The sequence below is a fragment of the Chelon labrosus genome (assembly GCF_963514085.1).
Source record: "Chelon labrosus genome assembly, chromosome: 14".
Lineage (NCBI taxonomy): Eukaryota > Metazoa > Chordata > Actinopteri > Mugiliformes > Mugilidae > Chelon > Chelon labrosus.
In genome coordinates, this window is record NC_140347.1 from 17,204,503 (window position 1) to 17,225,598 (window position 21,096).

At 41.2% G+C, this 21,096-nt stretch overlaps 2 protein-coding genes across 2 annotated transcripts in view; one reads left to right on the plus strand and one right to left on the minus strand.

The window, feature by feature from the left end:
* lama2 (laminin, alpha 2) overlaps positions 1–5,838 on the plus strand; it is a 98,192-nt gene extending 92,354 nt beyond the window's left edge. Inside the window, exons 50-57 of the mRNA XM_084560984.1 lie at positions 90–185; positions 1,183–1,263; positions 1,372–1,449; positions 1,577–1,655; positions 1,753–1,872; positions 1,967–2,097; positions 2,895–3,315; positions 3,478–5,838. Of these exons, the coding sequence (XP_084417110.1) occupies positions 90–185; positions 1,183–1,263; positions 1,372–1,449; positions 1,577–1,655; positions 1,753–1,872; positions 1,967–2,097; positions 2,895–3,315; positions 3,478–3,638 (1,167 nt within the window). The 3' untranslated portion in view covers positions 3,639–5,838. The remainder of the gene's footprint in view (positions 1–89; positions 186–1,182; positions 1,264–1,371; positions 1,450–1,576; positions 1,656–1,752; positions 1,873–1,966; positions 2,098–2,894; positions 3,316–3,477) is intronic.
* Positions 5,839–6,268: 430 nt separating this feature from the next.
* The window catches only part of LOC311499090 (regulator of G-protein signaling 6-like), an 87,262-nt gene continuing 72,434 nt past the window's right edge, over positions 6,269–21,096 (minus strand). The window contains exons 8-17 of the mRNA XM_084559937.1: positions 20,382–20,463; positions 20,142–20,216; positions 19,793–19,894; positions 19,429–19,490; positions 15,487–15,597; positions 14,065–14,190; positions 11,402–11,588; positions 9,595–9,684; positions 8,503–8,556; positions 6,269–7,746 (exon numbers count right to left, since the gene is read on the minus strand). Of these exons, the coding sequence (XP_084416063.1) occupies positions 7,696–7,746; positions 8,503–8,556; positions 9,595–9,684; positions 11,402–11,588; positions 14,065–14,190; positions 15,487–15,597; positions 19,429–19,490; positions 19,793–19,894; positions 20,142–20,216; positions 20,382–20,463 (940 nt within the window). The 3' untranslated portion in view covers positions 6,269–7,695. The remainder of the gene's footprint in view (positions 7,747–8,502; positions 8,557–9,594; positions 9,685–11,401; positions 11,589–14,064; positions 14,191–15,486; positions 15,598–19,428; positions 19,491–19,792; positions 19,895–20,141; positions 20,217–20,381; positions 20,464–21,096) is intronic.

The following is a 21,096-nucleotide window of genomic DNA, read 5'->3' on the forward strand; positions in this document are numbered from 1 at the left end:
AGACACTCCAGAGACATCACTTCAAGGAGCAAGGCCATGTACGTTTTTCTCGTCATCTCCACACTGAATCTCATTCTGTCTTCCTGTAGATCAAGGACGGACAGGTTTGTCTAGGCTATGACCTTGGTCATGGAAACATATCCGGCTGCGTCCCCTACTCCATCAACGATGGCAACTGGCACAAGGTAGGACGCTCCTACTCACCCAGTGTCTATTGTTTTAACATCGCACACAAGCACATGTTATTTTAAGGTTTACAGTATTTTCTGTTTTAGAGGTTTAATTGCAATGAGTTATAGGCGGTTTAGACTTCTGAGTCAAATTGTTGCAAAAGCTACGGTGACAGTGCAGACCCTACGCGGATCCTAGCCCCATAGCCTGACGTGCACCTCCCCAGAAATGTAACAAGATCTGTGATTGGTCCACTTGGTAGTAGCGTGTTTCCGCTTTAGTATTTCCAGCTGCTTCTCCTTCTTTGCAATTTTCCAATTGATTTTTTTGGATCAATAACGATGGAACACATCAAGGAAAGGTTAACTGAGGAGGTTCGGAGATACAAACAGACGTATGACTCGTCTTCGGCGAAAGTTTCAGTTGCCGTTGTTGAACGTGAAGCAGGAAGTAGAAACAAAAACAGCGCCGACTAGTGTTTGGGTGGCGTTATTACAGAGCGAGCCAGACTGATGAGGTACAAGTATAAATGGCTCGCATCGCTGTAGGCTACGTGCGTAGGTTGTGGCATGTCCCGCAGTACTTTAAAAGAGCCTTTAGGCAACTTTTTGAATGCAACTTTTGTCTTTCTTCAGTATCTTCATTCTTCAACGACGGTCAAATGTTTTCAAAACATTTAGATGTTTAGATACTTTAGATACTTTTTATAATTGTATTTATTTTAACCATTTTAAACATAATAGTTTCCCATTATTTAAATGATAAACACTATTTAACTGCTTTACTGAAGTCTTTTGATCAAGTTCTTACATGACACAATCGTGACCTCGCCAATCCCAGAGACCTGCATCATTTTCAAAACTCCTAATCTTCTACTGTTTTTAATGCAACCTTACAGAGTCGAAACTAAACTAAATCTAGTTGCACTGTACAACTTGACAATAAGGACTATTCTTATTCTAATGCATTCATAATTGTTTCCAATGTCCTACCTGTCCCATGTCCTCTTAGGTCCGTGTGAGTCGCACCAAGCAGAGGAGTTTACTTATGATTGATGGCCGATACAGTAAACAGATGACCAGCCCAAAGAAGGTACATGATTTTTAGAGTCTTCTAATTGCTTTTCTCATAGATAACAGCACATATAGATTTGTTGTTGGCATTTTTTCCTTGTTGCATTAATAAACTTCTCCTGACCAGGCTGACCTGTTAGATGTGGTGGGAGTGGTGTACGTTGGAGGATTGCCACAAAACTATACCACCAAGAGAATAGGACCGGTAATAACACACACACACACCTTCAATTCAGTTTAATTAATTGACATTGGTGTGGTTTAAACAGAACAATTTACAAAAAAACATAAAGCATAAGCATGAATTGAACGTTCCTCTCATCTATTCCCAGATTCTCTACAGCATCAACGGATGTATCCGCAACTTAAGGATGGTTGGAAGTCCTGTGATTGCAAAGGGAGCCTCTGCGGGTAAATACGCGTTTGTGTTGCATGCAGGATTTATTTTTTAATCTTACACATGTAACCGATAGTAACAGTCAGTTGTTTTTCTTTGGTCGCTCTGAAGCGACCCTTGAGGACTTTAACTTCAACATGGCCACGCCCACCTCCAGTCACATGGTTGGGAGGTGTTTTGTCGCTACCGAGGCGGGAACCTACTTTGACGGCACTGGCTTTCTGAAAGCAGGTGAGATAGAAATCACTTAGCAACGAGCTATGTTGTGATCCATATCCTGTTTATAAAGGTGAATGATTATCTCTCCTTGTCTGCCTTTATTTAGTCGCTTCCTATAGAGTGGGCCTAGACGTGTCAATTGCGTTGGAATTCCGAACGAGCAGAACCAGCGGAGTGCTTTTGGGCATCAGTAACCAAGGCAACGATGGACTGGGTCTGGAGATAGTCCAGGGCAAGGTATTCAATGATTAGCCCTCAGGAAACAGTTTAATGTAGGCTACTGACCTCTGGAGTCTTTAAGGATAAAAATGTCCACTTCCAAAAAACTTAACTGATTAATAGTTTTTTCTGTGTTTTTCTACATAAATCTCTTAAATCACTTCAGCACTTTACAAAAATACCAAACATTTAATTGTTTTAAGGATTTTAACCCTTTAAATACCAGTTTGATTACTTACAGTCACTGTTGTTTTTTTTACAAAAAAATTATTATTTTCTATAAAACTAATGTTTGTAGGCTGGGTTATTTTTTTCAGATCAGTCTTGGATATGACCAAGATTATCTAAAATATATTCACTTTAATGCATTATTAGTTTTTATGTAGAATCAGATTTAAAACTTACTACCCTCTTGAGTCACCAAGGACAAAAATGTCCACTTCCAAAAACTACAATAAAAATAGTACAGATTAATATTTTTTTTTTCTGCTTTTCCAGGTTAAATCTTTTCATCAACTTCAGTTCTGATCAAAAATATCCAATATTGAATCATTATCAGGATGATGCCGGGCTAAATGGCATTTACGCAGAAAAAAAAGCAGAAAATAGACAATTTTGTCCTTAATGACTAAAGAGGGTAGTGGATTTTTGTTTTGTTCTGTTGACCTATTAGAATGTTTATTTATTTATTTATTTGAATTTCTACCTTTGTGTAGAGAGAGACTTTTGTTACAAAAAAATGTGCCATACGCACTAACAAGGCCAAAATTATGGCTAGATGAAGAGGAAAAACTGTCCATAATGATGCATGAGAGTTAAAGGATTACTTTAACTATTTTATCAGAGGGTTAAGTTCTTCCTCTTCATTTTCTTTCTCCTGTTACTCCTCTTCTTTCTGCACTCCTTCTTCTGGATTCGCAAAAACAAATTGTGTTCCTGCGTTGTGTCAAACCCTGCATTGTACTTCATACATTATTCTCTCACTCTGTTCTTTTCCACATTCCCGTCGCCCTCAGTTGCTCTTCCATGTCGACAACGGAGCCGGACGAATCACGGCCGAGCACGTGCCCGATGGGGATGGGTTCTGCGATGGCCAGTGGCACTCCGTCACCGCCAACAAGCTTCGCCACAGGGTGGTGCTGGTGGTTGACGGGAAGCAGAGCCAGGCAGAGAGTCCCAACGCTCGCTCCAACACCTGTGACACCAACGACCCCATCTACGTCGGAGGATATCCTGGTATGAACATGCTCCGACACACATTATTAAAATAATTCTGACACAAAAATAAAGATTCATGGCAATAAATGTAACAAGCACATAGAAAACACACGCGTCACCATAAATAGGAGAGCGCCTTTGGCAAAATCTCTCCCAAAGAAACATGTTTCTGTTTCTCAGGTGGAGTTCGTCAGGCAGCTCTTTCTACCAGGACTTCCTTCAAAGGTTGTATGAAGAACCTGAAGATCACCAAGGCTTCTAAGACCATGGATGTGCAGTTCAACAAGGCTCTGGAGATTAAAGGAGTCCAGCCTCTCTCCTGTCCTGCTGTTGCTGCGTAGCTGGTGATATAAAGCATCTTGCTTTGTTGTCTCCCAAGAGTACTTCCCCAAGGTGCTATACAGAGTTTGTTACATTAGGGAAAAAAAAATCTCAAGTATTTGAAGCAGCACTGGTCAAACTTATATGTGATAATAATGTCAGTCTGTATTTCTATTATTAATGCAACAGAAGCTTCCCTATGGAAGCCCAGTGCTAATGTCAAACCTACAGTCTGTGCAGTCCATTAAAGGGAGAGTTCAGTTTCTTTGAAGCAGAGTTGTATGAGTCACTTATCCATAGTCAGTCTATTACCCTCAGTAGATGGTGGCTGGCTTACCTCCAGTTTGGACAGATATATAGATTTTTTTCCTGGACTGCAACATTCATCCACAATTAGGGCGACTTCCGTTGATCCGATCACCAAGTGTGTGAATTCTTTCGTATGGCCCACTACAGCAGCACAACTGCTATTTTATAAGATTAGGTAAGTCCTCGTATCACTCCCTAGAGCTTATTGATAGTAGAGCAATGCTGCTTTCCAGTTCTGTAAGTTGTAAGCAGTAGTTTTATGCACGTTTTTATAACTTACATTAAATAAAATGTAATATATCCATATCCACTTAAAATTGGCATCAACCATTAAGGTGACATCATACTTAGCACCATCTAAGCAATTGCAGATTATAGTAATAAACTGAAAATATTTCTCTAAAAAAAAGTTTAACAATTAATGGAGGAGTTTTGGTTATTAATCGACTACTCAGAAAATATTCTACAGCTTAAACAAAGAAATGATTGATTGAGTGACTGAATAAATAATCATTTGCTGCAGCCTTACTATAATAGTATTACCACCGATGGGAAACTGAGGACAGATTATCCCTTTAAGAGCTCTGACTGTTGAAAAATGTATCTAACCCTGAACTAATAAAACAAAGGCAGGAACTGAAGCACCTTTTGTCAGAATTACTTTTGCTGATCCCAATTGTTTGGATTTCAACGGCAACAAGACATAATTTACTGATTCTTTTTTTTAACATTTCTGAGGGTCCTCCTCTGTCCAAACCAAAATACACTTAACCAGCAAACACGCCACATAAAGAAACATGATTAAGAAATGTAAAATCTACATCTTTCGTGCAAATTCCCTCTTTAAAAAAGCATGACGTAAAAAAAGACTGACTTTACTCCCAGTGTAAGACTCATTTGTATTAGTTAAAGTCTCTCAATGCATTTCATAGTTTGTCCACTAAGTTTATTAAAGCATTAGTATTAAGACCCGTGTTATGGTTTCAAGCTTATCGTGTTTTGGAAATGAAATGTAATGTGTGAACATTAAATCAGCTGTGTTTGTCCCTCTTGAAGAGGTAGACAAGGGTCCTCCTTAAGTTTTACCAATAATGTTGTTTTACCATTTAAACAAACCCCTCTAGAGTATAGAATGAAAAGTAATATTTTTATACCTGTGTGATTGTTCCAAGTTTGTCCTTCGTAAACCTTGTCTCCTGAAAACTGGACGTGAACATTTCTTCAGTGACGTTTGCTTCTGTTCTTACCAGGCAAACCATATATGAAGTCGGGCTCCTGGGCCAATGATCAAGTTTGTTCTAAATGTGACAAAAACAATCAGATTATGCATCGAGTCGTTCTGAAGCCAAAAAGCTAGGGACCAAAAATCTATGCAGGAAACGTTTGAAGTGTCTAAACAGTTGTAAACCAACATGTTTTCCATGGGTCGACTGGGGCCTTTCTGTGTGGAGTTTGTATGTTCTCCCTGTGTCTGCGTGGGTTCTCTCCCACCGTCCAAAGACATGCTTGTTAGGTTAACTGGTGATTCTAAATTGGCCGTTGGTGTGAATTTGAATGGTTGATTGGAAAACTACATTTACTGACACTTCAACGGACATGATGAATAAATCAGTTGTTAGCTGTTGTTTTTACTTTAATATGGGATGCAATATGCAGTTCACATTCCACACTCAACAATAGCTTGAATGGAACATTTTCACATCTGCCTGAATTGCATGAATTTCGGGTATGTTTAGATGACAAACTGAAGGTACAAGGTTTCTGCAGGACATACCCTTTGTGCTCTGCATGGTGTGACCGAAATTACTGAAGCGGCTGTTTCTGCAAATATATTCCTGCCAGCATCGCAGAGATTGTCCTGTCCTTCTTTAAGCAGCGTTCAACAAATTCTAACTTCTGAACCGCGGAGGCCGTCAGACTAAAGCCATAGTGATACAGTTTAACGTGAATATGATAAGACTGCTTAAAAAACGAGGCTTTATACTGAAACTCCACTAGGTGGTGCTCTTGCGCTTTGGTTGTCTCCATGACAGAGAGAGGCTCAAGGTCCTGTTAGAGCACGTTTAGCTCTAATCAGCACTGCTTATTTCCTCAACTTTAGCAACAGATTTAATGAGAACCAGCAGATTAATTTCAGCTGTGGCCACTACTGTAAATGTTTTCTTCTCTATACTGGTCCCAGCAACCAAGAGAAATGCATTTACCTGCTCTTGCGTTCCAAATACACTAGAGGGCAGTATGAAACAGCAAAAAAGCAAAGATGTACCTGTCAGATGGAACTGCATTCAAAGTTTAAAATCTCCCAGGATTTTTTTCCCACGTGATGCAAGGACTGGTTTCTTTGCAGGTCCTGGAGGAATTAAATAGACGTGATGAAATAAGAGCCCAAACCTCATCTCTTCAATGTGCATTGCTCTTTTTTTTTTATTATCATTATCTTCTTTACATAAGGTGAAGAATGGTTTCAGCCCACTACACCTCAACGGGGCTCAAGTGGAATGTTTAGAAGACAGAATATAACCTAATGTTTAATAATCAACTTACCTTTTTATGACAAGATTTACACCTCTGAGTGTCTGATAAAAGGACATGTAATTGCGGATTTACTGATCTGCATCATCAGAAGAAGTAGAGATACGTAGGTCTAGGATACATGATACCTTTATCTCAGTGTGCAGTCAGGATCTGCTGCACAATAAATTTCCAATCTAATAAAGTTGTTCCGTTTACAACTGCTGGAGTGTTGACCTTTCGACAATTTCTTGTCCTCCCTCCAAGCACCTTGGTAGCAGGTGAAGTCGAGCCAGAAATACAACTTCGTCCACAATAGATTTCAGCCACTTTAAATGACGCTGAAACACTTATAACACAATAATGTATTTGCAAAAGAATAAACGATTATTAGAATCTTAAAGTTCAATTCTGTGGCTGCTATTGCCATGCCTTTGAGCAGCAGATCTTTCAGTATGTGTTTGCAGCGCTCATTTTAGCAAACGTAGCTAGTGGTTAAATGTAACTTACTACTGTACCAGCTACGGTATTTCTTTAAAAAGCTGCAACTGCAAAGATGTTAAACAAAAAATAAAAATAAACAAACAGAAAAAAAGAGTAATATCTTGTGTCATATAATAGTAAGTTGACCTAAAAGTTCATTTACTAAAAAGTTGGTGTCCTACTCCACCTGTACCCTCATTAAAGCAGGCAGCCCGCCTTCAATTCAACTGCAAACGTTTACTCTAAACCCCTCCCCCATCCCTCTTTCCCTTACATCGCCCTAGTGAATGACGTGAGATTAAACAGCTAGCTACGGCATTAATCTAAGTCTCGTTTTGACACTGGTCAAGGCATTCAAGCATTCCATGTTTATACCACTGAAAAGAAAGCGACAGCCTCTTCAGCTACCATATTAACACGAGTGTAGACAGTAGATAAGAGAGAAACAACTGAGCCCGGCCTCGTTTCGGTGCAAGGCTTTTGAGTAGAAACCTCCTAAGAAGAGTAGTTTATCCTCTACGCTGCGACAGCACTGTCCTGGTGTCAGGTATGGTGACTTATTGCATGCTGTCGGCCCTCTGGAACTGATCTGAGGTGAGTTTCGGACGTGGTGGCGTTCCAGCCCAGCAGTCTTAAAGCTCGTTTGGCACCGTCATCCCCCCTCCCCCACCGCCACAGCCACAGCCACACACCCCAGGGTCCATTTCCACCTGCTACCCATTGGGTAAGCAGCTCTTCTGGGTATGGTTCCTCCTACTCTTGATCCAGGCCTTGTCAGGACGACTGCATGAGGCCCGTCAGCCGCTTGCCCGTCAGTGACTTGCCCTGCGAGGAAGCAGGGAAGAAGGGAGGTGAGGGAGACAGCTGCCAAAATGGCGTCATCTTAAAAGCTTTTCTGAGGATTCGGAAAGGGCACAGTGGGAGGAAAACTTAAAGAATAAGAAATCATGTCATTGAAGCTCAACCTTGACTGATGGTGAGAACGCATTAAGAAATAATATTAAACCAATAAAAAAATAACACAAGAGATATGCTATGGGGAAATATCTGGATTTATTAAGTCCAATATGACTTACATAACATTTAGTTATTGATTCTTACAGCTTAACGTGTCTGTGGAGAGATATATGGTGACAAAGCCAATTGTGTAGAGCAGAGGAATCCGCTAACCCCTTTAGCTATAATTTCACAGTGTCAAACCTAAAAATCTATCCTGCCGTCTTCCCTACTTGCAATTCTTTGTTCACAGCCACGGAGGTGGACGAATGAATCTGTGCAATGGACAAGTTGTCCCCCCCAGTCAACTATCACCAGACCTTTCATTGAAACCAATACTGAGGCAAAGAACATGTCCCTCCAGGGAAGGAGCCAAAGTGCAGCCAAGTGTTTGAATCACTGAGTGGCTGGAATAATCACTTCTCCTGCTCTGCTCTGGGTTTTGCACCCAAAAAACCTGAGTCGCAGAGTTCTTACTTTTCTTACTTGGCGCTGACAAATAATGACAGCAGTGGTGTTTACCGTACAGTTTACCGTACTCCTTCAGTGAAAGCGGTTTGAAGAGATAAAAGCGGAGACGCTCACCACACTGCGAGTGAACTTCTCCAGGGAGGTGCGTCGCCCCTGCTCCGTTTCAGGCTGGTGAGTCGAAAATAAAAAAATAAAATCATGTTTTCAGTGCATGAAGCCAGGATATTTAAATGCATCTCTCACATTTAAGGACTGATTCATTTCACCATATTGCTGCATTTGCAGATTACTGCTCTTAAACATTCCTGCGGCAACTATGGAAAATATTGTCTTCTATAATAAAATGGTCGCTAGCAGTCGTCAATGCAGTTTTATTAACACATAACCCATGAATGTTACCTCCCGCTCATTGATGCCTCTATACTGAAGAAACCTTTGATAAGTATACTTCGTTTCCTACATTGCAAGAGCTACCTCCCAGCTGTATACATCAAGAATCACTACATCCACCAACTATAAGCTGCATTTTATTTCCATCTCTGTCCAGTCTCATACAATATACAATGAAATCTTTAAAGGAAGTGGTTTTATAAAACCTGATCTAGTGAATTTGGAGGCCAGGTCAACACCTTGTGCTGTTATTCATGTTTTTATGAGTTGTTCCTAAACTGTTTTCTTGTGTGTGTGTCTGTGTCAGGCTGCATCCTGCTAGGGATGGCTGCTGTCATCAAGGAGTGTCATCACCATGGGGTCTGGTCTAGGTGGGTGCTACATGTCTAAGTAACATCTACATGAATGCCAGGTCCAAAAGTTTTCCTGCAGAACATTGAACTGTCACAAGATGGTCAATGTTATTTACTTTTCCTATCAGTGGTTTTAATGTTGTGGCTGATCGGTGTATATGTAAGTGGTGGCTAGTTGATATTTTCTGGTGTTAACCATGAATTAATTCTCATTTTATTTACCAGCAGATATCTTTAAAGTATGATTTGTTGAGCTATGCCCAGAAATGTAGCACCAAATTTATATCAGTTCATCCTCGAGTCCAAGCGAACGTTTGTGTCCAAATTCGACAAAATCTGTCAAGGCGTTCGCGAGAATGGGACGGACAGACAACCCGAAAACACAACGCCTCCGGCCACGGCTGTCGCCAGCATAAAAATATGTACACAGAAGCGATCTCATGGATTGATGACAGGCACTTACTTTCTTCCTCGCCATGAGCAGGTCCTGGTACACATTGGAGCGCAGGAACCGTGAATAGCTGTCACTTTTCATCAGCTTGTATATGTGGTCCTAAATGGGCAGAAAGAAACAGAAAATCACATTTTTATTTTTAAACACCAGCAGCATGATATATATATATATATACACATCTATATTTAGCTCTGTGCTAATGATGTGCAAAACTTGCTAACTGGAGCAGAGTAAACTTAACGATAAAAGGGAGAAGATGGTTGTAGCACCCAGCCAAGTAACTGACAGCAGAAATCTTTTCTTTATTTAACTCTGCCCTTATAAGCCTGAAACAGAGGAGGAAATTTGATAGACACCACACAACCCCCCCAGCAGCACCCGCCTCATCTATTTCCCAGCGAGGCGTACTCTCTAGAAATCAGACCACAATACAAAGCCATTAGTTGATTCTGGTGAAGCATGTAAGAAAGACAAATGGGGCAGACAATAGTGTGGGAACGAGCTCTGGAGAGGTCTCCGACACAGATCAACTGAAGAAATACTGTAGAAATTAAAATGGGACACAGGGCCTAGCAGTTTATACCTTTGGCCTATGAAATCCAAGAAATCCTGACACACGCAATGACAAGTTATGTGCAAGTCTTAGTTTTAAGATGAAAACACAGCCTGTGTATGTTAAATATGAAGCTACACCCACTAACCTGCAGAGAAACAGTCCTGCACACAACCCCTCATTATGTAAAAATCTTAATTCACGTTTTTTCTTATTAATACATCAGTCTCATCTTCTTTTTTGACAGTGTTTCCAAAAAGTGTCCACGTACAGCAATTTTAAAGGAATTTCCAAAGAACACTGGTTGTAAATTTGCAGTGCCATTTAACTATGCGGAGCTCCTGGTTGATTTGTGTGCTACTTTCTTCGTTTTTCACGGGTCAAACCATCAAAACTGTGATGGAAATTGAACCAAACATCCCTGCTTTTGAAGTATAACGGTTTTATAGTAACTGACATTCTTTCTGTGTGGTCAGCCAACCGTAGAAGAGCAGAGATCCTTTCATAGTTGGCATATGTGCACATTTAAAGGCAGCAGGTGCATCATTCATGTGCATTATTACCTCAGTTTAGCCAGACAAGTTAACCTTTAGCTCTGAATGACAGCTGGGAATAAAGGAGGAGGCTCCGGTGCAGGTTGCATGGCATTTTAAATACATGGGTGATCTGTCCGCTGAATATACTTTAAACAGGAGTTGTAGATATTTTTATTTATGTGTGTAAAGTCAGGTTCTTCCTTAAATTTGATGCAAAATGTTTTGTTACAACTGGGGATTTAAAGTGGAGGTTTACTGTGGGATCCATAGAAAATAAAGAGGAATACTTCAATATAGTTGTTCTTCTTTAATGCCTAATGAGAAGATTTGACTAGGATTCTTAAATTTCCTAATTTAAGTATTAATATTAATTTATTAAAAAAGGATCTAAAAGACAAGTCAGATGGATTTACCCGAACTCTATGTCTGTGAGGTTCTCAGTCATTCAGGTGATGTTATATCAGACACAAGTGAGTATCTGGTTGTTACAGACCGTTGTCACACGAGACTCTGGTGTGCACCACCCACAGATGTTCCTGTTAAAAACCTCAGCCCCCCCACCAGTCATTTAGAACCGAAGAAACCTGGTCTATGTGCGGTGAAACACCTTCAACAAACCCAACTAATCGAGTTCCCACCGTTTCAGCTCTGCTTGGATATAATGCACTACTTGCTGCATTACCACTCCCTCCCTCTGTTGCTGTGTTTCTTCCATTTTTTTCCCCACCTGTGCGTCCTCGTAGCTGTATCGTCCGGGGTCCTTCAGGTTCTGACTGGTGCGTTCATAGCTGTGGGAGTCCAGGTTGATGGAGCTGGGTGCTCCCTCGGCCAGGAACTCCGTCCAGATGTCCTGCGCCCTCTGCGGAACGTCCTGCTGGGGCATCCTCTTCAGGTCCTGGACTGCGAGCCAGAATCTGAAAATTTAAATACGGTAAATAACACTGACCATCTTGTGGCTGTTCAATGTTCTTCTGGGAAACTTTTGGACCTGACATTCATGTGGATGTTACTTAGACATGTACCACCCACCTAGACCAGACCAGGCACCCCCACCCCATAGTAATGACACTCCTTGATGGCAGCAGCCATCCCCAGCAGGATGCAACCAAAACAAAAATATATAATATATACTGTATATATACTGAAGTGAGACTTGCATTAACCAGCGGTGGCAGCAGAGAGCCACTGACTGACTGCCTCCACTATTAGATTGTATCTATATTGATCTGTGAACTGGTTTAGCAATATAGAGGGAAACACCTCTGGGGCCTGCTCCTCTCGCTCACCAGCCCTATTTCTCACTCAGTGTCACACTCTCGTTCTCTGGTGCTCCTCCAAAAGCTCCCTCATAAAACCAAAAGCAATTAAAGGTCCAGAAAAGGAAAACAAGAGAGAGCAAGAGAGGGTGACTGGCGGTGATATGCTCTCACCGTCTCACAGTGTGTGTTAATTTTCCTGTGTGTTTTATGTCCCTGTGGCTCAGAGGTATCAGCCTCCATACTATCCTGTTCATCCCCCAGACTCTATCATTCTTAACACGTTTCTTCTCCTCGCTCGATAGCTTCCGGAAACGCTCGCCCTCAACAAACACTACAATAACACCACTTACTGCTGCTGTGGCGCATTAGGAACATGATGTAGTGCGTAAAACTGTTTAAATGAGGGATGAATTTAATATTTGTACTGTGAATCAATAGACGACAACTCGGTGAAATCAACAACCTCGTTCATTTCGAGGGAAAGAGCCACTTGCGCCTGAATAAACACACAGACTGGACGTGTACGGCAGCGTCAAAGTGCTTCCCTCCGCTGTTGATTTATGGGATATGGGTGATTAGCCATGCTGTCGCTGTTTGCTGGCACTGTCTGTTATCTTTGGGCCTGGATGCGTATGAACGTGTGTGACTTGAGGTTTATCTCAGATGGGCGAGCGGTGACCGATTCTCAGCTGTGAAATGAGGAGAAGGTCAAGATAAATTAATAATGATCAAAAACTCCTGTGAAGTTTTACAAAACCAATCCAGCTTGTTAAATTGGAGAACTGCCCATCTCACCATCTAAGAAAATAGCTGGAAAGTTTAGGATAAGTCTCAATTCACAGCTTGTTAACTCTTGACATTTTCAGAAATATGAAAGTCAAATAGCGCTTTCGTCATAATTTTACATGTCATAAAAAATGGCCTTATACTTTCCTTATGCCTTTGCATTTCTTCCTTTGAGATACCCTGTTGCTAGCTCGCTAATCTGATGGCAACCATTGGCTAACAGGAGTGTTTTTAAGACACGTGGCTAATGCTACAACTCGAATGCCAAGTGTTTTGTGTACACAATTCCACAAGTTGTAACTATGAGTACAAGAGTTCAATGTGAAGGCAGCATTAAACACAAGTATCTTAAATGAAGAATCTAAATGTGCCATGTTCTGCTCTGCTGAAACATATCTGTGACTTAAAGGAACACTGTCTCTTTATATTCACATTAAGCTACATGTAGCAGTTAGCTATGTTTAGCATGAAGACGATATTACTGATGGTTACGTCCTTAAAGGAAAAGTTCAACATTTTGTTTTACTGGGTTTTATTTTGCCGAGAAGATTTGCATCATTCTTATGTCAGTGCATTAAACATTAAGCTAACGGCTAACAGCCAGTTAGCATAACTTAGCTTAGAGACAGGAAATAGGGAGAAGACAGCTCAAAAGATAAATAGTGTTTAGGGTAAACCTCAATCAGACTTCAGGAAGTTACTGTACGTGTTTAATCTATTTTTATTATTAACGATAAACAACAAAGGCTATAAAACGCTTCTTGTTGAAAAGCTATAGCGGATCGCATCTTGTTGCCTTTAAATATTACCAGGCTAGCTAGTCTTTAATTCCTTTCTCTGTACTGACTCATTTATGTTCCTGCTCTTTTTTACAATAGAAAACACCTTTAAAGACACTAGTTGGATCTTTGCTGAGCAAAACAAGAAATTAATTATCCCTCCAAAGATTATCTGTATAACAATTAGGCTCAATAGGGCGTGTGTGTGTGTGTGTTTTTTTTTTTTTTTTTTAAGCCCTAATCTTTTTATCCCAGAATTTTGCATATCCATGATAATTATGTTCCTGCTGTTGCTGCTCTTTTCTTTCTCAGGTGACTGGGAACTGGCAAGCCTCCACTTAATTGTTTGTCCGTGTTTGCACTGTGCAAGTGGGTAGAAGTGGTAGGTTGCAAGAAGACAGATGCCAGAAAGAAAAATCTTTCAGAGATTTTGAAAAAAAAAACTGTTGTACTCTCCTCAGAGAAAACATTTACATTGAAAATCCAACGTCCGTGATCTGCTAGAATGATCACAGCGCGCAAATTGAGAAGATCATGAAGATTACTGAACACTCTTTTGTCCTCACCGCAAGTTTTCAGAGCTGAACTCTGACTCCAGAAACTTGAGGAAGAGATCCTGCCCTGCCGGGTCCTTCAGGGCCTCCTCCAGAGAGAACCCCCACTTCTTCACCCTCTGCTGACTGGGCTCCTTACTGGGAGAGATGGAGATAACTGAGACAGAAACTACTGCATCAAGACTAAAAGAGACATTATAATGGATTAAACTGGAGGCAAATGAGGCATAAAGTCACAGTGTGACTCAGAGGTGAATACAGAGGAAGGGCCATGATGGTAAAACTTATCCGACTGGCCTCTGAGAAGTGTGTTGATGTGATATTAGTGTGTGAGGAGAGGCACATTATGACAGGCGTTTTAATCTCTGCAGGGATTTTTTTTTTTCTTGTATCCTGCAATTAATCAATTCCGATGAATTATTAAGCTACATTAGGCACAATGATTATATGTCTGCTCTAATTAATTCCTGCATAATTCAGGAATAAGTCAGGAGCTCAGAGCATAGTGCAACTTGTTGAGAGCTGTGGCTGTCCTCTTCACTTCCTTCATGCTTTAAGTCGGTAGATAATCAATAATTTGCCGTGAGCCTCTACATGTTTGTGGTGGGTTCTTTGAGTAATTCAGTAAAATCAGTCTTTATTGTTGCAGCTCTTTAAGGAAGTATTTATTAAAAAGATAATCATCATTAACCTAAGCTTCAATAACTCCGTAAAAAAGGGCTTTTCTTTTTCAGAATGGAAATTCCTTTTTTAAGTTTAAATGTTTTAGCATGCAAGTACACTCATCAACCACAACATTAAAACCACCTGCCTAATATTGTCTCCATTTTGTCATAAAGTTGAGGTGCATCGGGAAATGGACATGGGCCTTCTGAGGGTGTCTGGCACCAGGACATTGATAGGGGAGTCCTTGGGTCCTATGGGTTGAGGGGAGGAGCCTCTGTGGATCATCCCACAGATACGTATGATCAGTTTGGAATCTAGTGAATTTAGAGGCCAGGTCAACACCTTGTGCTGTTCTTCATGTTTTTTGAGTTGTTCTTGAGCAGTTGTTGTGGTGTGTCCGGCCCGCCATATCCTGCTGGGGGTGACTGCTCTCTTTAGGGTGTGACGTTGGGGTCGGGATGTCTGGTCGGCTACGATGTTTTGGTTGTCGGTAAGTGTCTAAATCTAAATGAGTACCAGGACCAGATTTCTAAAGATTATTAATGTCATTCCCTTCACCTGTCAGTGGTTTCAGTGTTGTGGCTGATCCGTATTCATTTACAGTAATAAATCTGAACACTGTGACACAAATAGATCAAACAGACATTTTAGAGTAAAATAACTGTAAAATAATAAAGTAGTTTTCTCTTATTCTATGAGCATCTTTCAAGCATTTTGTGGGTAAGCAACTGTATATGTGTAGTCACTGTTCACTGGCTGTGACAATACCTGGCCTCCAGGTCCCAGAGGGAGGCGTCGTCGCTGGTCCAGGGGTTGGATGGTTCCGGCGCCGTCACAAACGGGTCGTACTCCATGTACTGCTCGGTGTAGGTTATCAGACTGAACACACACAACACCGAGCACAGAAGAGGGTAAAGACACAACAGCAGCAACACGTTGACCATTCAATGTCATTTCCCGTGTTTACACGTGAGCCACCGATTGAAGGTTTTCAGAGGTAAATCGAGTGTGAAAAGAAAAAAAAAAAAGACATTGTTAAAGGGGGAACATCTGTCTGTAGTCTTTGATTGTCTGAGATGAATGAGCTTCACATCAAAAAACGGCGGGCCACTGGAAATGTTTTCCTGCTCACAGATTAAACAATAAAACATGAAATCATTATCGCAGAGTAATCCCTCCATGACATAGAACATCCGCTCTCCATTTATAAATCAATAAATGTGTTAGAAATTAACTGATCGTGAAAATTTATGAGTTTAAGAAGTTTAAATCTTTTGCTGGGACAATGCAGCGTGCAGTTTTGGTTCACATTTCAATTGGATTAGACCTTCTAGTTAGGATTTACATGTAAATGTTTTAAGAAAATATGTCTTGGAAAAACCTTTGTCAGAGCTTGTCTCACAATTCTGAATGCCCCACGCACACACACAAAAAAAAAGTATAAAAGAGGATAATCCAAGAGAGGAACTACAAATAAGAATCAATTACACAGGGAAGAGTGGTGCACATTCACAGAAATATAAACCCGTCCTATAATCTGGAACAGCAAAGCACAAGGCAAGACGAGTATCAGCACCATGGACAGAGACACAATCAATAGAGATGGTTTGGTTGCTCACGTGTCCAGTGATTTCTAAAAATGTGCATGAACTTAGAAACTGGAAAGTCATTTTAATCAAATGACATCTTCTCAAGAGAGGGAGGAATAAGCATTTTGCTTGGCAGTATGCCAAGTTTGAACTTTTTACTTATACTTTACAAGTGCTCAAATATGCTGAAACAATGTCGGATGTTATATAGGGCATTTTTTTATTTTTATTTTTTTTGGGGGGGGGGGGTTGATGTGCTAAATATCTCAGTCGTTTAGTGATGCAGTACTGTTGAGACCAAAATCAAGCTGTAAAGTAAAAGCAAACAAATGTGTTTGCACACTAATTAAGGAGAACTGTAGTGGTTGAATCAGCACATTATGATGCAACTTTATTAGCGGCAATTCACTTTAATTGTAAATCCACTGGATTCATGGCAGACAAATATCTCATCCTGCAGACTATCATGTACTTAATGACGCATTCTTATTGTAAGTAAGCACAAATTATCCAGAAGTTATATATCACATCCTCCATATGACACCAGCTGCTTTGAACGCTATCAGTCAAACTGACTGATTCTGTCTGTCATGTTATTTCTTGCTGTATTTGGGTTAATGCCCAGCGCTTTCCGCTCTGTGGAGCGCCAATTAAAGTCAGCTCGGTGTGTGAAGTCAGGAGGTTAAAGGGTCACGCGAGCCGAGCAGCGGAGCAGTAATCACTGTTTTTTCTGCTCTGCTGGGAAGTAATGGCCTCACTGGCTGACTGAGCACAGGATGGAGGCAAATGCCGAAGTGTATGGGAGGCAGAGAGTGAGCAGAACACAGGTATGGATTCATGTGACACTAAGGATATCTGGAGAATGCAGTCCAAGTAAATATAATACAATGTAATATGACAAATATAACATTTTATGAACAGTCTTGAGATGAACCAGCTTTGCTCTCGTTAATAGGTTTTTATCTTCCTTCTTATCAAATATTGTAATGTATCTGAGATTGCTATGTTGTTTTTTCTGCCTTTGGCGACTGTCATGGGTTGTAATGCTTAAAATACCTTGACATCAATCAATCAGCCTTTCTTGACAGTATTGCAAAAACCTGCCTTGACATTCTTGCTTCCAGACGGAGTCACTAATTCTGAAGTCACTGAAACAGCATTAATATATTTTACACGTATCATTTTAAGGACTCCACTGTGTCATGCTGGATGTCTGTCTTATAAGGTATAACCTAGCTAGGATGCTCAGATCCTTCAGAGTGCAGGGAGCACTCCTGAGGACCTTCTATGACTCAGAGTGGTCTACTGGAGCAGCAGCTTCTCAGCGGTGGACAAAAAGAGACGGAACAGGCTGGTGGTGAAGAAGGCCGGCTCTGTTCTGGCCCACCCTCTTGAGCCTGTGGATGTGGCGGGTGATCGGAGGATGGAAGCAAAGCTGTCATCCCTGATGATGATGGAAAGCCAGTCCCACCCCTTCCATGGCCGTGTGCTTCATGCACGCTGTATGAAGGCTTGTTACTGAAGGTCCTTCCTTCTTGCCGCTGCGAGGCTGAACAACCAAGCCTGCCTCCAGTAGACCACATACGTAGAACTTATTTATTTAAAGTTTACTCTTCTTTGTCTCATGCCCACTGTCCTTAAAACTATATGTTGTGGCGACACTGACAGTTTGCCTAGTGTGGAATAAATGAAAGGATTATCGTATCTTATGTTTTAGCTGGGGTTCCTCGCATATGACTGTACCTGACCTGCATGTCGCGCAACACACTGTATGCTGGGTCTGTGCCTTGCAGTACCTCACCCCACATCATGAAAACTAAACACGATAAAATAAAACCTTCAATTTGTAGGTTGCAAACAGCTAAAACGGTCTCAGGACGCGTTAACGCTCCGGCATGCAGCACAAACACGGCAGCGTCCATTGGTCTGTGATATAAATGTTGATTCCAGTCATTTTTAGTCAAAATCGATGAATTTACGTATTTTCCTGTTTAAACTGGGTTAGGCTTGTGTCTTCGGTGCGTGCCTGTGGTTAACTCCCCGTATGTCACCAATATAATGGTTGTACACACTTGTATCATATTTTATCATTTATGATTGTAACATATTTAGTCTTGTTGATTTGACATTAAACTGCACCGAAAAAGCACAAGATGAGGCAGCCAGTACTTCTGCCTCATGGGAAAAGGCGCTAGTGAGCCACGGGTTCATGCTGTTGCTCTTCTTCTACTCTGAGTCAACTATACAGTAGCGATCTGTTTATTGGGATCCTTTCTCTGTGTGAATGCCAAAAATAGAAGATTGCAGTGGTGGGCTGTTAGGGCCAGCAAAGTCTTCTCTGCTGGCCTAAACTTTATCAAAATCACTGATTTACATTTTAATATTTTCCAATTAATCTTATTAAATGATTCCCCATAAATTCCTTTTCATTTTATGGCTTGTCTGTCTCTCAGCTTTGGTGCTGCTGGCAGTGTAACTTTGCATTAGAGCTTTTATCCAATCATGTTTCAGCCGTCATGTGTTGCCAGAGTCAAAGAAATCTGCCTGAGCCTTCACAATTAAAACTGACTGAAAACAATGTATTACATTTACATCTTTTATGTATATTTGTCATTTTATTGGGTTGACATCGATGCTTCTGCTGGATTTGACGTATGTGAGTCTCTCACTTTAGTAATGGCATTCATCTTGCTATAAGAGATTCCCGTCTACGATGCAACGCCCCGTTTTATCGCGTATCTATATGATGTTGATGGTGGTGTCATAACGATCATATATAATACTATATTATGATAGAATATATATGTGTGTGTGTGTGTGTGTGTCCAAATAGCACCAACAACCCTTCTCAGAAATCCCAAACTTCTTTTTCTCTGCTTCTAAACGACAAACACCACAGGTTCAGACGGGGTGTCAAGATCAAAATTACCTCCATCTGTCTCCGCTCTAGCAGAGATACAGAAAAAAAAGAAAGTGGAGGACAGGCTTGTGTTTTAGATTATAGATGGGGGAGAGAGCAGGGAAGACGGGACGGCAGACGCTTTATGAGAGAAACACTGACTCCTTCAAACACTATATAGTCAAGATAAAGATTAGACTCTGAATGTGGAGCATCCCGTACCTTTCAGCAACTTTGGACATCTTCATACAGTGGCGATCGAGCTGGGTGTTCAGGAATAAGATCTGAAAGAGGAGATGACAGGACCTTTATTACAGAGCGTTGAATTTGATCATATGATTGTTAGATTGGAGCAAAAAGGGAAGCAACTGTCTCAAATAATCGAGGGCTCGTAGTGCACGAAGGCAACAGCAGCTAGTCACCTACAGGAATTTGAAATGGTTGGACAGGATGAAGGTGCAGTGAAGGGTATGTGACTGTGAAATCAAATGATTTGTGGAGTAAAAATCAGAGACAGAACAAATGTGGAGGTGCTTTATAACACAAGCTCACGCTTTTGTGGCAACGTTAGGAGCGATTCTTTTACCTCTTTCTCCACGTCCTCCTTGGTGCCTTTTCTGGAGTGCTGCAAAGGAGTGTGTACGGGACTCTGAGACTGCGTCCCCTCCTCTGCCAACCCGTACACTGACTGGGCCGTAGGAACACGAGCGAGGAGAAGAAATGGGACAAGGAACAAAGAGATAGAACTTATTATTGATTTCTCGCAGCGTGGAAAAGCATGAATTTGCTTCGACATAGCGTTGTCTTGAAATTTAAAGCACTCATGTCCACACAGCTACCAGTCAGTGAAGGTTTTATAAAACTACCTTTAAAGAAGGAGATTCTCTTTCATTTTCAGGAACCTGTAAGGAAAAACTTATCACCCGAGCTCATACCTTCTTAACTCTTTGAGGATTCTTCATGCGTCTACATTTCCTGATGTCCATCTCTGTCGTGTTCACACATCCAGGCTGGACATAAAACAAAAAGAGTGTGAACATTTTAAATATTACACCTGATTTTGATTTAATTTTTTTTTCCAGTAACCCAAGAGAAAGCTGTGGAAAGATTGAAATGAAAGAGAACGTGGATGGAAGAGAAGCTTTAATCTTCCACACACACACACAGCGGCTTACCACAGGCCTGTGGACATCCCAGAAGGCTCTCTCCTGGCTGTCGAGGATCTTCCTCTCGGTTTTATCCTTCTTCCTGTCGATCCTGCAGATGAGATCAGTCGGTGTGAGGAATACAGCTTCCCTAGCATCAGCATTACGTGCAGCATTTGAATGAGGACTAGAGGAGAAAAGAGTCTGAGTAGTCTGGGGATTAGAAAGTTTAGAAAAATCTTTAGTTGTGTTTTTTTTTTTTATTCCATTATTGAAGTTCAGAATTGATCCAGCTCTGTCACGAAAACTATTTTCAGGTACTCTTTCCTGAGAACGTCCAGTTCTACGCAACTTACACCGATCAGCCACAACATTATGACCACTGGCAGAAAACAACATAGACCATCTTGTGGCAATTCAGTGTTCTGCTGAGAAATGTTTGGACCTGGCATTCATTCATGTGGATGTTACTTAGACATGTAGCACCCACCTAGACCAGACCAGGCACCCGCACTCCACAGCAATGAAACACATCCCCAGCAGGATGCAGCCTGACACAGACACAAAAACGGTTTAGGAACAACTCATGAAGAAGAGCACAAGGTGTTGACCTGGCCTCCAACTTCACTAGATCCCAAACTGATCAAGTATCTGTGGGATGATCCACAGAGGCCCCTCCCCTCAACCCAGAGGACCCAAAGGCCCCCACTAACCAAATTCTGTTGCCAGACACCACAGGACACCC